The sequence below is a fragment of the Eucyclogobius newberryi genome, unplaced genomic scaffold (genome assembly GCF_026437365.1).
Source record: "Eucyclogobius newberryi isolate DKJ021-1_F unplaced genomic scaffold, fEucNew1.0.hap1 SCAF_5, whole genome shotgun sequence".
NCBI classification, from domain to species: domain Eukaryota; kingdom Metazoa; phylum Chordata; class Actinopteri; order Gobiiformes; family Gobiidae; genus Eucyclogobius; species Eucyclogobius newberryi.
This window is the reverse complement of record NW_027316167.1, coordinates 30,466,949-30,482,913: the sequence shown is the minus strand read 5'-3', so window position 1 is coordinate 30,482,913 and position 15,965 is coordinate 30,466,949. Positions and strand designations below refer to the sequence as shown.

General features: G+C 39.6%; 1 protein-coding gene across 2 annotated transcripts in view; it reads left to right on the top strand.

Moving 5' to 3' along the window:
• Positions 1 to 15,144, top strand: part of ccdc102a (coiled-coil domain containing 102A) — a 78,133-nt gene extending 62,989 nt beyond the window's left edge. For both annotated transcript variants that reach the window (XM_072465422.1, XM_072465423.1), the window contains 5 exons: positions 637 to 753; positions 1,957 to 2,166; positions 6,585 to 6,755; positions 7,345 to 7,448; positions 14,168 to 15,144. In XM_072465422.1, the coding sequence (XP_072321523.1) occupies positions 637 to 753; positions 1,957 to 2,166; positions 6,585 to 6,755; positions 7,345 to 7,448; positions 14,168 to 14,294 (729 nt within the window). In that variant the 3' untranslated portion in view covers positions 14,295 to 15,144. The remainder of the gene's footprint in view (positions 1 to 636; positions 754 to 1,956; positions 2,167 to 6,584; positions 6,756 to 7,344; positions 7,449 to 14,167) is intronic.
• Positions 15,145 to 15,965: the final 821 nt, after the last annotated feature.

The following is a 15,965-nucleotide window of genomic DNA, read 5'->3' as shown; positions in this document are numbered from 1 at the left end:
TGCTCTGGTTTTCCCCCCAAATCTCTCCACAGTGAAGCAGGGCAGAACAAAGGAGCAACACACACACCTTAGTATGGTTGTCCAAGTCCTGTTTTATTGTTGCGCGTTATAAAATATGCAACTCATATCGAGGAAATTTCATACCGTCCCATTCCTAACCTCCAGGCAGTTATAAAAAACAATAAAAATAGGGATCCAAATAAAGAATACGGTTGCTCTTTGGTGAAGGGGCCGTCAATGTACAAAAAACAAGACGTAATTATAATTTTAAAAGCCTTTATTACTTTCATGTCTCAATGGACCTTAAAATATCAACAATCACAGGAAATATTTGAGAAAATACTATAAAATTCAGTTGTTGAAGGTTATCGATCCAGAATGTTTCCCGTCGATGCAGTTTTTAGACAAACACAAGGGAAAAACGATGGTTATTAAACTTTAAAAACTCTGCTGCACATACATCTGCACAAGTTGATATCAGTGATTATTTATGTTTTATTGTGATTTTTAACCTCTTTTTTGTTCCACAAAGTACTTTCTGCAGTGGTCCTTGCAAATCCTGATAAAAATGACACTAATACAAGCTTTAAATGGTCTTTTTGCCAAAGCGCTGACGCGGCTCCTTCTCTGTCACAGTTAAACCTGCTGAAGGAGCTGCATCAGGACGAGCTGGGCCGCATGTCCGAAGACCTGGAGGACGAACTCGGAGCGCGATCCAGCATGGACAAGAAACTGGCCGAGCTCCGAGCAGAGGTCTGGACCAACGCCAACAACTCACTGTCTCTAGAAGCAAAAGAAAAGTGCATCGCTGCTCCTCTTTTTGTCTGCCGCTTTCAAGTATTTAAAGAACTGCGATGACGATAATTGCAATAATTGCCGCGTTTGAATTGAAAGTACCAGGGCTGCAACTACCAATTATTTGTGTCTTTTTAAATTACTTTTTAATACATTTTCAAGCAGATACATGTTGAAATAGGCCTCTAGATAGAGTATAGTTACAAATAAATGTGTTATTGATGTGTAATATTCATAATACCACTTTTTCACATGCCTATTTGATTCTGCAACAATTAAGATGATTATTTTTATAGTCAACAAGACACAGCTGAACTGATAAAAGACCTTTTTGTTGATTCAATAATTTCTGTTGTATTAGAATAAAAACTGAACTTTAGACTGAAAAAGCAAAATCATGAATAGAATCAGCATTTTTCAATGTTATTTGTTTTTAAACTTCAAAACTATTTCTGTCGGACGGAGAACTTTGGCTTTATTGCAATATATTAAGTTCGTTGTGGTATTGGTTATTACGTCAGACAATATTGCGATATTGATACTTTTGCAATATATTGTGCACTGTGTATATTTTAACTCCTAAGTGAAATTCTGTCTAAACTCTCGCCGCTAAAACCAAATGAATTAGTGACACACGGCTCTTTTCGTTCAAGTTTGTGATCTATAAATTATTTTCTAATGTTCTACTTTTACAATACACTTTCTGGATGGAATTTATTTTTACAGCTGTATAAGAGAAAAGATTTAAGTTAAAGGACAAATCTTGAACAAAGAGTTACATAGTTTATTAAGCATGATTCAGGCTTAGTAACTACTTAATTAAAGTTAGGATTAGAGTATGAGTTAAATATTTGCTTCGCCTGAATTTGTTCTTTTGTTCATGATTTATTAAGACAGGTTTTTTTCCCCCCAGTGTTTACGGGAGAAAAAACAACTAATTATGATGGAAATGGAAATTATTGTCATATTATTTTTAATTGCATTTATTTCAGCCATAATAATCGCGACAAACAATTTCATGATTGTTTTTGTGCTGATTCCAGATGCAAATTGCAGAATATTGCATTTGTTTACTTGGTCAGGACAGATACAGCTCTGGTTATTTGCTGAATATTTCGCCCAGCTCTTCATCCCTAATGCATGGATGGGTTCCGTTGTCAGATGGAGCGTCTGCAGGTGGAGAACGCGGCGGAGTGGGGCCGACGGGAGCGTTTGGAGACGGAGAAACTGGCCCTGGAGCGAGACAATAAGAAGCTCCGAGCTCAGGCCGAGGACTTCGAGGAACAACTGGCCAAAAAGCGCCGCCAGGCGGCCTCTGCTCTGGACTGTGACCTGAAGGCCATTCAGACCGAGCTGTTCGAGCGGAACAAGGTAGAAGCACCTCGATTATGACGTTTTACTTTGTTACGTTTTACTCACCATTTATACTGTGCCCGATTGATCCGTCCCACATCAACCTTTGCATTCGTGGGCCTGACCTTCTTCTCCTCGTCTCCTCAGCCTAATATCTTCTTCACGCACCTTTGGGTTTGTTCCTCTCGCTCTCTTTATTGTGTTTAAAAAGACCTGCGCTGCAAACGGCGGAAGATTGATAGTGTTTTGTCTTGTGTTGAAACCGTCGTATCGATCCGTTCCAAAACGAGAAGCGGCGCCGCGTCTCTGTGAGAACTGTCGCAGCCGACCTTTAAACTTTAGACGGTTTCGTTGGAGATCTAACCTGCACTTTCAAGAGGGAGATCCACAAACTTGGGGGGGCCACGCGAGTCAAAATGTCCTCTTCAGTGTCCTCACAAAGACGGGGAATAATCCTGTTTGTCTGTGGCGCGAACATTCACCCTAATGTTTCACTTTCAGATTGAAACATCAGAAAAGTGTCTGGACAAAACATTAAAAAGACAGATGTGCAGTAGGTCTGTGTAGAACTGCAACTACGATTATTATAGAGTGGGTCCAGCTCCAGTCTCCTCGTGTCCGTCTGTCCGTCTGTGAGAGTCGGATCTCTCCTTCACTGGAACTCCTCCAGGTTTCTACGCTTTTTTCCCAAAGAGGTTTTTTTGTAGTTTTTCCTGGCCGAGAAGGAGAGTCTAAGGACAGAGGACCCTGGGACATCGTCCCTCGCCACCACAGACATTGTCTGACTCCATCGCCACCACAGACATTGTTGATTCATTTCTCCCTGTGGCCCTCAGAGGCAACTGTTGTTGTGATTTTGGGCCTTACAAAAATAAATTGATTTGATTTGATTTGATTATTGTATTAGTCAAGTAGTGTAACGATTATTTAGACATTATCAACTAATTAAATGTGGAAATATGTTGACTTAAGGCCTTTATAGGGACGATTTTTACAAATAAAGTGTGTTATTGAGGAAAATCAGGAATAATTAAGACTTTATTTGACATTTGATTTAATAATTCCAGTGTCAATGCTATAAAGAGGTCTTTTATATGTGTTTTAGAGTCTGTATAGTCTCTACTATGATCATTTTTTTGACTTTTCACATTTTAATTGATCTTCACATCTCGGAATTCTTACTTGAAAACACAGGCAACGTTTCAAAACCCGAGTTTATCAGCGTCAGACAATCCAACATAAAGTTTTACACCTGATATTTATAGTACTCTTGTTATTTTCTCTTGAGTTGCTCTCTGCTGCCCCCTGCTGTGTGCTTCTCCTGTGCTGCTGTTGTGCTAACGTTGCTAACGTTGCTAACGTATACACGGAGCTAATGACAACGAAAGCAAAAATGTACCTTCAAATGTTGATTTTATGCCTTACACATGTAATAACACTGTCCGGATTGATACGGTTACGTAATTGAATCCATATTTCAGTTGATTTGCACACTTTCTTGGGTTTTATTGTTTAATTTGAGTCGTTGCAGTACTTTTATCATAGTTTTTTTCCCCCGACTTGACGACTGGAAAGCAGCATAACCGTTCCAGACTGTAAACAAGGACCAAAACACATGTACATTACAGTTATGATTTGACAAACAATAAGACCATAGAACACCTTTAATTTGTTAAAATAACTGTTTAAACTAAACGGTCGTAAAATGGTGTCAGTTGTGTGTAAATTGTCCCAGCCTTTTGGAACGAATGTCGCTTTTTGATGACATCACAGCGGGGTTCTGGTTTAGAACTCAGCCCCACTTCCTGTCATTTTAAACTTTTTTTTTTTTTTTCAAATTGCAACTTGACATGATGTAAAACAATGATAAATATTCACCACAGGTTTTATTCCACCAAACGATCATATTTAAAAGCCTGAATACCTTTTATTAAAGCATCATTTTGCTCCTCTTTAGTGGGTTTAAATATTTCTTTGCAGTTCGAGACTTCATTTCCTGTCACTTATAGCCTGTAATCTGGCCAAATGCAGATTTTTAAATGAATATTGAGCGTGCCCCAATTTGGGAAACACTTGCAGGTTTATTATATACTGGAGTTTCTGTTTGATTTATGTTGAAGTCATTTTGATGTGAGACGAGGCTTTGGGCAGCTCCTGGCTTTAGATTAATGCTCTCAGGGACAATTTGTAAAAATAAAACTTTGTTAAAACACGACGAGGAGAAGCAGCGAGGGTAAAACGTTTGTTTCAAGTAATTATAAGTTTCTCTCTTATTTGAATTAAAGAGTGAAGTGCCTCTAAATAGTAACATCAATGAAATTAGTTTTTAAACAGTTCACAAGTCTAGAGTTTTGATGCAACAAACTGCATTAAAAATAATTGTTTGGGTGATTTATTCATTTGTTTATTTATTTCCCATGATGCACGCTGTACGTGCTATGGAGATGATACTGAAGCTACACTTTTAATATGATGCATACAGTTTAGTAATTCCTTCATTCATCCAACCAATGTGAGTGAATACTTGGTAATACTTTGAAGTATTCTATGAGGTTCATTACTAACTGTAGTGATGGTCTTCTCCGGACACTAGGAGGCAAGGACATCGGTACACATGTGGAATACTGCCTCTGTATATTTGTGTGGACTTATATTCTTTACGATCAAATTATCGTTTTGGTTTTATTTTTTTGTTTTATTTCATTGCATTTTTCCTCCAAACTCAGACACCACATGAATGCGTTCCCACCTCTGCACACGCCCCCTGCTCTTTCCTCTTAGTTTTTTATTATTATTTTTTAATTGTTATGTAATTGCAGCACATAGTCCATTAAATTTTCACTATAAAAACATTTAAAAATCCACTGCTTGCTATTGTTAACTGCAGCCATCTTTAGGCCAGTGTACATTTCAGTATATTCTCACCTCTTGTCTATTTATACTGCCACTTGAATCACTCCATTACCATTTTCATGACCGAAACCAATGCATTTTATGACTTTTTATCTTTGTTCTCGCCTTGATGTTGTCGTATATTACCCCTCCCCCTTTACCCAGCAGCCTCTTCTGTGTCGATGGCATGACATGATATGAACCAAGAATATGTAAAAGACCATTATTATTATTATTATCATATGTGGTGAACTAATACACAAGGTTTCTATATTAGATGAAGGACGTCAGTATTTGTGTCGTTTTAGCGCTTAGAATAAGGTTATGTGCATAGCTCCGTCTACAATATTAACTAATTGGAGCGTTTTTGGTAATATGTTATAATACGGGGATAAAAGGTCAATGAATAATTAATAAATAATGAATAATTAAGTGTTTCAATCTCATTTATCACAGCTCATTATTTTTATGATTATTGGATTTGACTATTTCTCGGATTTTCAGTCTGTGGCATGAAGCGGTTTCAAAGGCCGTGGCTGGAGAGCCGCTGCACGGTCAAATGGCCGCGCAGTTTCAGGGACTGCGGCATTTCCCTCATAGCCCGTTATAGCCTCATGGCTAACCTTAACCCTAACCTTAACCTTAACCTTAACCCTAACCCTAACCCTAACCGCTAAAGGCTGAAGGAGAGGGCGGTTTAGACAGAAAATCATACAAAAATAATAGTTTTTGAGGCTGATGAAAATATACAAGGCCAGTTTAGAATGAGAAAATGTGCTGTCGTCTGGGTCAAGGGAACTGTTTAACAAAATGTCTGTTTTTCTGTTATTGCTCAGTGCATCTTTTTCCCAATGAGACTTTGTGTTTATCCCTCTGAAACGGAGGGTTTAAGCCCCGAGGATGCTCTGGGACAGTTGTCAGCTACAGTTTGTCTCCTGTGAACGTTGGTCAATCTGCTTGTTTTATTTACCAATTCGAACTTTCTTTTGGTTAAATCCACAATTTTGTGCAGCTCTGTGAAGCTTTAGGAAAAATAATAATATAGAGATGTTAGAGTAGCCAAAACATAAGTAAGAACAATGCATGTCTGTTACAAAAAATATTTACTCTTAAGTTAGATAAAGAAAATGAAACTATGATTTATGTCTTATGGTCATCAAAATGGAGTATGAATGTGTTAATATTTTGAAGTACAGTTAAAAACGTTCTTTAAAATGTTACTATTGTTATCAGTGTGTCTACGTATGAACACTTCAAATACAAGTGCCATATTTGACACGCTTTTCTTCAAAAAAACTTTTCAAGGGGCCTGATTTGACACGCTTTTGGTGGAAGGAGAAACCAGAGAAAACTTATGCAAACTCCACATAAAAACACCGTGTCTGGTCCAGTGATAAAGCACTAAACCTTCTTACTGTATCAATCATTGTCCCACCTTTTCCCACTCATCTTACAATTTCATCAGGCCTTAAAACGTACTTTTTGCTCTGACAAAGAGAGCTTTTAATGAGACATAGAGTAACTCCTTTGTGTTTGGGCGACAGGAGCTGGCAGACCTGAGACACGTCCACACGAAGCTGAAGAAGCAGTTCCAGGAGAAGACGGCGGAGTTGGCCCACGCGAACCGACGAGTGGAAGGTCACGAGGCCGAGGTGAAGAAGCTGAGACTCAGAGTGGAGGAGCTGAAGAAGGAGCTGGGGCAAGCGGAGGACGAGGTACAGACCCAGCACAACGCGGGGCGAAAGTAAATCCAGAGTTTAGGTCAACTTTGCACAAGGCTCATAGTCGGGCGGAACAAAGTCTGCGTCCCATTCCCCCATATCCTGTTTGCTCTGTTTCCCAAACATCTGTTCTGGTGTCATTATCCATCCAAATTCTATATCATGTTTCCAATTGTACTCATAATAATCAAGTATAATATTCATTTGCGTTGATGTGTTGAACCAGTGTTTATAGTGAGGTAATTGATGAAAGGCGCTGGCAATAAAACTGCCCCTTAAACTGAACTTGGACTGCTGCTTTTACAGTCACACACCTCATATTTGTAGATATACTTTGTGTCTATGTTGTATGAATTATTTGTGCTTTTTACCTGCGAACGGGTCAAATTTGCTTAATTCTGGCACATTTATGTTGAAGCTGTTGCTGACACGTTGATTATTATGCTCTGTCCTGATTCAAATGAATGAATTAAACCTTGTTGAACCTTCTATAGTGACAACACAGTAGGTCTCTCAGTATAAATGATATGCCTGGATGTCACTTCATCGTCCGTGGTTACAGTAAACGTGCTTGTGTGTGCAGTTGGATGAGGCCCATAACCAGTCGAGGAAGCTGCAGAGGTCGCTGGACGAGCAGGTGGAGCAGACGGAGAACATGCAGGTGCAGCTAGAACATCTACAGTCCAGGTGAGACCATGGCGACACAGCTGCCCCGGGACAAACTGGCTCCTACGGCCCCAACGACCACCGGCCTCTCAAACACTAACATTCATACATGATGTGGGTGTCTTTCCTGACTAGTGACGCACGTTTATATGTTCTTTTTTGAGAATAATGTGGATTCCTTCACTGTCATTAGTCAGTTTACCGGTTTGCTTCTTTTTTTTTTTTTTTTTTTTAACTTGATTTCACTGTTCTTTATGTGTCACTGAATGAAAGCCACTACAAACGCTGTCTATAAGCTAGGGATGTGCCAAAATATTGATATAGCGGGATTTGAGATTTGGTGATACAGTATCGATATCATTGGCTGCTGTATCAATATATATATATCGCCATTTTTCGTATTATTTCCTGAATCGTTTTGTGACCGTGCTGCAATTGTGTTGCTTGTTTAAAGGAAGGGAACTTGTTTATGCAAAACATTTGACATTTTGACTGTTTTGATGATTAAAATTTATGCATTTCATTTTGAGTTTGTGCAGGTCGTGGTTTAACAAAGAAAGACTGTTACTTTGTATTCGGTTCTTTAAGAAAAATAGGGATATATCTTAGAATATCATGAGCAATATATCGATTATCACATGTCTCGCGAGTTGTTAGGGGACCCTGTGATTCCCAGCCCTGCTATAAACCACACTTATTTACAGGTCACGGTGTAAAGTCGCTAACATTAGCCACTTACCTTAACTTGAACTGGTAAAAGATCGACATTTTCCCATCAGAGGCAAAAAGATGAATAATCCAGTAACTTTTCTCCATTAATGTGTAATCCAAGATTAATAATCCATGTGTGAAAATATTAGTCCATAATACTGCAGTGTCATTCACATTTGCTCAGTCTTAATGAGATAAACATTATTATTTGAGTGTCAGCGCACTTTTTTTTAGGTGTTGTATGAGCGCAATTGTGTATTACAATTATAGATTAAAAAGACAAGGCAAATGAATGAAATGTGCCAGTTAACCCGGCAGAATGACTTCGCTCTGTTCGTGGCGGTTAATGGGTTAACCGTAAATGGAGACAAATCTGAAAAATGAACCACCACTTTTTGAGGTGTCGCCTGGAATCCAGAATTCACACGTCTCTGACACTTTACGACCGTGTGAGTCTTGGTCACCGGTTTCATCTGGGCGAGTTGTGATTGACAGGTGGTGTGGTAAGTATGGCTGCTTATGAGGAAAAAGAGAAAGGAAAAAATATCACAGGAGCATAAAGAAAATTGCTGATTTTTATTGAATTGAGAGGAGCAAAAAAAAGCTTTTCATCAGAGTTAGAGAAGTTTGATTTTGTTCTTCTAAATGACTGTCTGAGTTTGGCTTCTGGTGGAGACCAGACTGAGATCTTCTACACCAGAAGCTCCTCCGTGTCCATTACACCTTCAAATATTTACTTTGAACTAGCATGTCGGTTTAACGACTTTAAACCTCCCTCCTTTAACCACAACCTCAATGTGGTGGAGGGGTTTGAGCGCCTGAATGATCTCAGGAGTTATGTTGTCGGGGGCTTCAAGCCCCTGGTAGGGTCTCCCTCGGCAAACAGGTCCTAGGTGACGGGTCGGACCAGGAGTGGTTCAGAAGCTCCTTATGACGAGTGCTACAATGAAGCCAGTTACATCGTCTGGATTAGTGTTACCGATGGGATCAGGAGCTGTGTTCATACCTGAACACAGCTCCTGACTCCTAAGTCAGACCTGTTCCCAGTGCATTTTGGACTCCTCAGGGCTGCTCTGGAATGAGGGCAGGTGGGTGGGGTGTCCTTGCCCCAAGTGGAGGAGTTCAAGTATCTCGGGGTCTTGTTCACGAGTGAGGGAAAGATGGAGCGTGAGATTGACAGGCGGATCGGTGCAGCGGCTGCAGTCGCTCCTCCTGGGCGCCTCCCTCGGGAGGTGTTTCGGGCATGTCCCACCGGGAAGAGGCCCCGGAGAAGACCCAGGACACACTGGAGGGACTATGTCTCTCGGCTGGCCTGGGAACGCCTCGGGATCCCCCCGGAGGAGTTGGAGGAAGTTTCTGGGGAGGGGGAAGTCTGGGAGTTCCTGCTTAGACTGCTGCACCTGCGACCCGGCCCCGGATAAAGCGGAAGAAGGATGGACTTTAAACCCAAATCCAATCCACGTTACAGTCTAAATAACAATTACTTTATTACCTTGTATTTTGGATATAGAATACAAATAGTTGCAGTATTTGCGTACCCTGTATTGGATCATACTTAGTGAGACAAGAGCAAGCTTGCAGTATACTTTTGGTTGGAATTAACTTAATTTACTTTATACATAGTAAACATTACATTTGTGACATTAAAAAGGCTTTGCATGTACTGCAATATTATTTAAAAGTTCATTTAATCCTGACACGAATCCCCTGCCTATAATTTTTACCGACTTGTTTCCAAATCAGCGGTTTCACAAAGCTCCTCTGACAGACACAGCCAGGAGCGCAAGACTTTTATCTGCACAGGCTTTAGAGAAACGCAGAGCCAAAGTCAAAATGTGGAGACAAACCGAGAAATGACACAATATTTAAAGCGTGACAGAGCTGCGTGTACCTGTCACTGCAGCCGCGCATTTGTGAGTGACAGGGCAGGGATCCTCCTCGTTTAAAGGACACACATGAGGCAAAACTGAACTTTTAACCACAGCGTTCATTGTATTTAGCTCCATTCATGCTTGTCTGATGAATCCTGTTTAGTAAGTTCTCTGAGCCAACGAAAACACTTGGTCAAAGCATTCACACTTATCGCTGTTATTTGGTCCTAAATTGAGCTCATTTTTGTTCTGATTTTCCTTTTTTTGGTCCCGTTCTATTCCTTGTTCTGTCTTGGTCTAGTTTAGTCTTGGGTTTAGTTCCATTTTTGATGTGATTAATGTGCAAACTATATATATAACTATATATATAACTATAACTATAACTATATATATATTTAGCTCAGCATTCAACACCATCATCCCCTCCAAACTGATTACCAAACTCATTGGCCTGGGTATCGATGCTTCCCTCTGCAACTGGGTTCTGGACTTTCTAACCAACAGACCCCTGTTTGTTAAGCTGGAAAACCACACCTCCTCTACACTCATCCTGAACACCGGTGTCCCACAGGGCTGTGTGCTGAGTCCTCTCCTCTACTCCCTCTTCACCCACGACTGCACACCTGTACATGGTTCTAACACCATTGTCAAGTTTGCAGACGACACAACGGTGGTTGGCCTCATCAGCAACAACGATGAGACGGCGTATAGAGAAGAGGTTCAGCATCTGGCAGAGTGGTGCGCCGCCAACAACCTGGCTCTCAATACCAAGAAGACCAAAGAGCTCATCGTGGACTTCAGGAAGAAGAGTGGCACACACACCCCCATCCTTATCGACGGGACGGAGGTCGAGCGTGTCACCAGCTTCAAGTTCCTGGGTGTCCACATCTCCGAGGATCTCTCTTGGTCTCTCAACACCTCAACCCTGGTCAAGAAGGCACACCAGCGTCTCTTCTTCCTGAGCAGGTTGAAGAAGGCCCACCTGTCTCCTCTGATCTTGGTGAACTTTTACCGCTGCACCATCGAGAGCATCCTTACCAACTGTGTCTCAGTATGGTATGGCAGCTGCTCTGATGCGGACCGGAAGTCACTCCAGAGGGTGGTGAAAACCGCCCAACGCAACACAGGTTCCTCACTCCCCTCCATTGAGACTGTCCAGAGCAAGAGGTGCCTGCGGAGGGCGCGCAGCATCGTCAGAGACAGCTCTCACCCCAGCCACCAACTGTTTGCCCTCCTCCCCTCCGGGAGGCGCTACAGGGTGCTCCGTTCCCGGACCAGTAGGTTCAGGAAAAGCTTCCTCCCTGCAGCGGTCATCCTGCTGAACTCTCTACCTCAATGTCCCCCCCCCCCCCACACACACACACAGACATGCACATACAGAGACCGTAGACTGCCACACACACACACAGTGATTGTGCCCCCTACTGTACATTCTGTATTTATTCACTGATTCACTTTACATACTCTGCACTTTTAACTGCTGTTTTGCACTTCTGGTTGATGCTAACTGCATTTCGTTGTCTTAGTACCTGTACTCTGTGCAATGACAATAAAGTTGAATCTAATCTAATCTAATATATATATATATATATATATATATATATATATATATATATATATATATATATATATATATATATATATATATATATATATATATATATAATGAGATAGAGATTTTATTTATTTATTTTTTTAAATCCAGTTTGGTGTTTGCAAATTAAACAATCAGTCCTTATTTTGTATGTACAAAAAGCACCAGCACTTCCTGGATTGGCAACAGAATATGTCAAGATGTGAGAGCAGACGATTTGAACTCTCAAGAGGAAGATCTGTCTAAATATAGAGCATTAAAACCTGCACAAGTTAAAGAAAACATTATTATTACTAACTTGATTCAAATGAAATCAAATGTATCTTGAAGTGACATTAGAATCATGTTGACAGGTGGTGTTTTGTTTTCAGAATAGACAAGGCAGAACTGACTCCATTTTGCTTAAATAACTTCACAAAGTTGTTCTCAGGCCTAAAACTTAAGTTCAAGAAAGATCAATATCCATCGGCTTTTTCACTCAGTGTTGAATTAATATGGATCAGAGTGAAATGAGATCATCATCACCAAAGGACCCACGACTCTGCTTCTCATCTCAGTTTAGAATAAGAGTTTGTAAGGACCAAAAAGCGAACACTATCTTGTAACTTTATTTCTTTTCTTTATTTCTAATGAGCCACCGTGACCCAGTAGTTCCCGTAATCAGTGAAGTTTGTCCAAGTTGAAGTCACACAGTTGGATATTGATCGATGGGGCACATTGGGCACACATAGGCGTGGAGCTCTTTGACCCAGAAGAAAAGCACCTTTGCTGGGTCACAGGGCGCCGCTGCTGACCGGACACATTGCTGTTACTTTGTCTTAACTTTGCTCTGTCAAAGGTCCCATATTCTGCCAAAACCTACATTTCCACCTTGAAATAATGCCTTGAAAAACATTTTTACACATTTTCTACTAAGACTTGGGATATCTAAAGTGATAATATTGCAATTGTTGTTTTCAGACTCTTGGTAAATTTGAATATTGCGCGTCTGTGTCGTAAAATACTTCTAAAAAGCTGCAAATGAGATTATTCAAATGAAAACGATAAAAAACTTGCAATGCCATTTCCCAAACAAGTGTATAAAGTAATATTTCTGCCCATTTCCATATTATCTGCTGGATACTGTCTTCGGGAAACTCTACTAAAACTAAAGAAAGAATGGAGGTATTCATTTTAAGCCATATCGGCCACGACTTGGCTCACATTTACACAGATCTGACCTGTGACGAGCAGGTGGAAGATATTCAACCAGAAAAGTTACATAGTGCACCTTTAAATGTCCAAACACAAGTCTCAGTTTCACAATTCTAGTTTTGCCTTCGTTGTTCATTAATAGACGTGTTCATGTTGTTCCTTCATCATTTCATTCATCTTGTTTACGAGGCTTCAATCTTCTCTGCTCCTGCTTTGAGCCTCGTTTCAATTTTCCCAGATGTATGACCTCATAGACAGAGGTCAGAGATCATCAGTGTCATTTTGAAGTCCATAAATCATTGGCTGTCTCTTTCTGAGCATTTCCGTCGCCGGGCAAGTATTATTGCAATTGTTGGCGTGCCAGTAGATGGAGCGCCAACAATAAATCCTGAAGAGGGAACGCTTTACTGTTAGAAAATAATGTGTGGTTTTCAATAGGTTCTAGTAGTTTTTAAATCTTTGTAACTCGTCTCTAGCTCTCACAAACCATCGTTAAAGGTCCCATAACATGCAAAATCGACTTTTCAGAGCTTTCAACCTTCTTACATTGCTATTTGTGCTTCATATATGTTCCCAGAGTGTTTTTTTGATTGATTCCCGCAGTGTTTAGCTATATCACAGACTATCTCCTTTCCACGAATCTCCAAACTGACGGGGGGTGTTCACAGGCACGCGTCATCATCCCCCCTCACGCCTCCCCAGCCTCCCCCTATCAAACCAAGCCGTCTGCATTTCCGGGTTGGTGAGGGGGTCCAAGGTCTGGGTGGTATTTCTTAACTATTATGTTAAGGGTGTTGCCCAACCCTTATTATTATCAATTATACACTTAGGATAGACTACGAAACGTGAAAAAAGCATGTTATGGCACCTTTAATATTCACACGCATTCATTTTCAGACTTGTGTACAGCTTTAAAACGGCTTTTTTCAGACGATGACGTGAAACTGGGGTGGACCGTCCACGCTCAGCCAATCAGAGCCGGGTTGATGACAGATTAAATGCTTATAATTAGCTGCAGACAATGCGCAGTGGTCTCATTTTTGTCACAAAGTGCTGCTTTTACAAGATGCTCTTTGAGGGAAAACACTAAATTGACTCAAAAAAGTCTGGTACCCCAGTTTTAAAGAACTAAGTAACATTTTCACCTTTTAAACATCCCTGTGATGTTAAATATATATTTTTGGGACGTGTCTGTCGTTGGTCCCTGTATTTTCACAAGTGACTTAGTTCTAAAACAATGTAACAACATGTTTAAAGGTCAATAACGATAGAAATAAGCCATAATATGTATCCTAACTTTTAGTCATGCATCCTCGTCATCAATGGAACCACAATAAGTCATCATTATTAATATTTTCTGTGTTTTTCAGACTGAGGAGGCAGCAGCAGAGTCCGGGACTTTTTGGCAAAATTCGTCGCTTTGGCTCCGAAAATCCCGACGGTCCGTCCAGTGACTTAGACGAAGAAGAGGAGGACCTGCCTCTTCAGAAACCATAACGTTTAACCACCTTTCTACACTATATAGAACCACTTTTATTACATTACAAACGCTTTGATGTCCTGAATCAATCCACTTTGAGGATTTAGACTGAAAAAAACTGTGGATTTTGTGGTTTTTAAGTAAGTGAATGAACACTTCAAGACTGAATTTTCCTTACTGGACTTTTAAATGAACTTTGTTGAATCTGAAGACATTTATTATGATATATATTGATTGATATTACATTGTACTCATCTTTACCTCATGTTGTCATACGTTTGAAAGATGCTACTGTTTTCACCAGAATGATGCCAGTATTGAATTTTTATACCACTCTGCCAAGCTTTTTCAATTCAATACTGCCTCTTATATATGCAATTTTAGCAGCCTTTTAGTCATTTTAATTGAATCAGATTTATTTGTGGACTTTTCTTTATTTTGGTCCATACATTTGAACAACCTAAAGAGCAAAATTAACACATTTTAAACAGAAAGAAAAACTGTTTCCATGTTTCCTGGTTGATTTTGACTGAAAGTGTTGGAAACAAGCTACATTTCTTTGCAGACAATGTTACACAGGATAAGAGGTGATCATAAGATAAATGTACTGTATGTATAATAATGTTAAATTAATGATTATTTGCTGCTTGATTCGTATTGTCCAAGCGACATCCCATTTCTGAAGTATATTCCGATTGAAAAGCAATAAATCTTTCATGCGTCGTCCATCACTCTAAGGCTGAACAACGGGACCAAAACATTTGTACTGAACTGAATCTGTTATTTATGTTTAGTTTTTATAAAATAGCTGTATCTCTGTGTTTTTGTATTCAACTGTACATGATAAATAAACCTGCTTTACTGTGATTGACTCAAATCATTCTTCAGTTTTAGTAGTTTTAGTCGACGAAAATCAACTAAATCCATTTACTTTGTTTTGGTTTGTGACTTTGAAAATCTGTTAATTGTGTTCATGTTTAACTTGGATCTAGTCTCTAATTCATTTATGTTTAATTTGTGTTATTTGACAAGAAAATGTGTCAGTTTAGTATTGAATATTGCCACTGTTTTTTGTCATTATGATAACTTTTTGTTTAGTTTTAAGTCAGCAAAAGTAACATAACACTGACTAAAACTATATATGACAGCAGCATTTTAGTGGCCAAATGTATAAATATGAATAAATTGTGTTGCAACTCTTTGCAACACACTTTCTTGACAGTAATTGCACATGAATATGATGGTATTGCACATGGTTAATTCAGTATTGCACATGAATATGACGGTATTGCACATGGTTAAATCAGTATTGCACATGAATATGACGGTATTGCACATGGTTAATTCAGTATTGCACATGAATATGATGGTATTGCACATGGTTAATTCAGTATTGCACATGGTTAATTCAGTATTGCACATGAATATGACGGTATTGCACATGGTTAATTCAGTATTGCACATGAATATGACGGTATTGCACATGGTTAATTCAGTATTGCACATGAATATGACGGTATTGCACATGGTTAATTCAGTATTGCACATGAATATGACGGTATTGCACATGGTTAAATCAGTATTGCACATGAATATGACGGTATTGCACATGGTTAATTCAGTATTGCACATGAATATGACGGTATTGCACATGGTTAAATCAGTATTGCACATGAATATGATGGTAT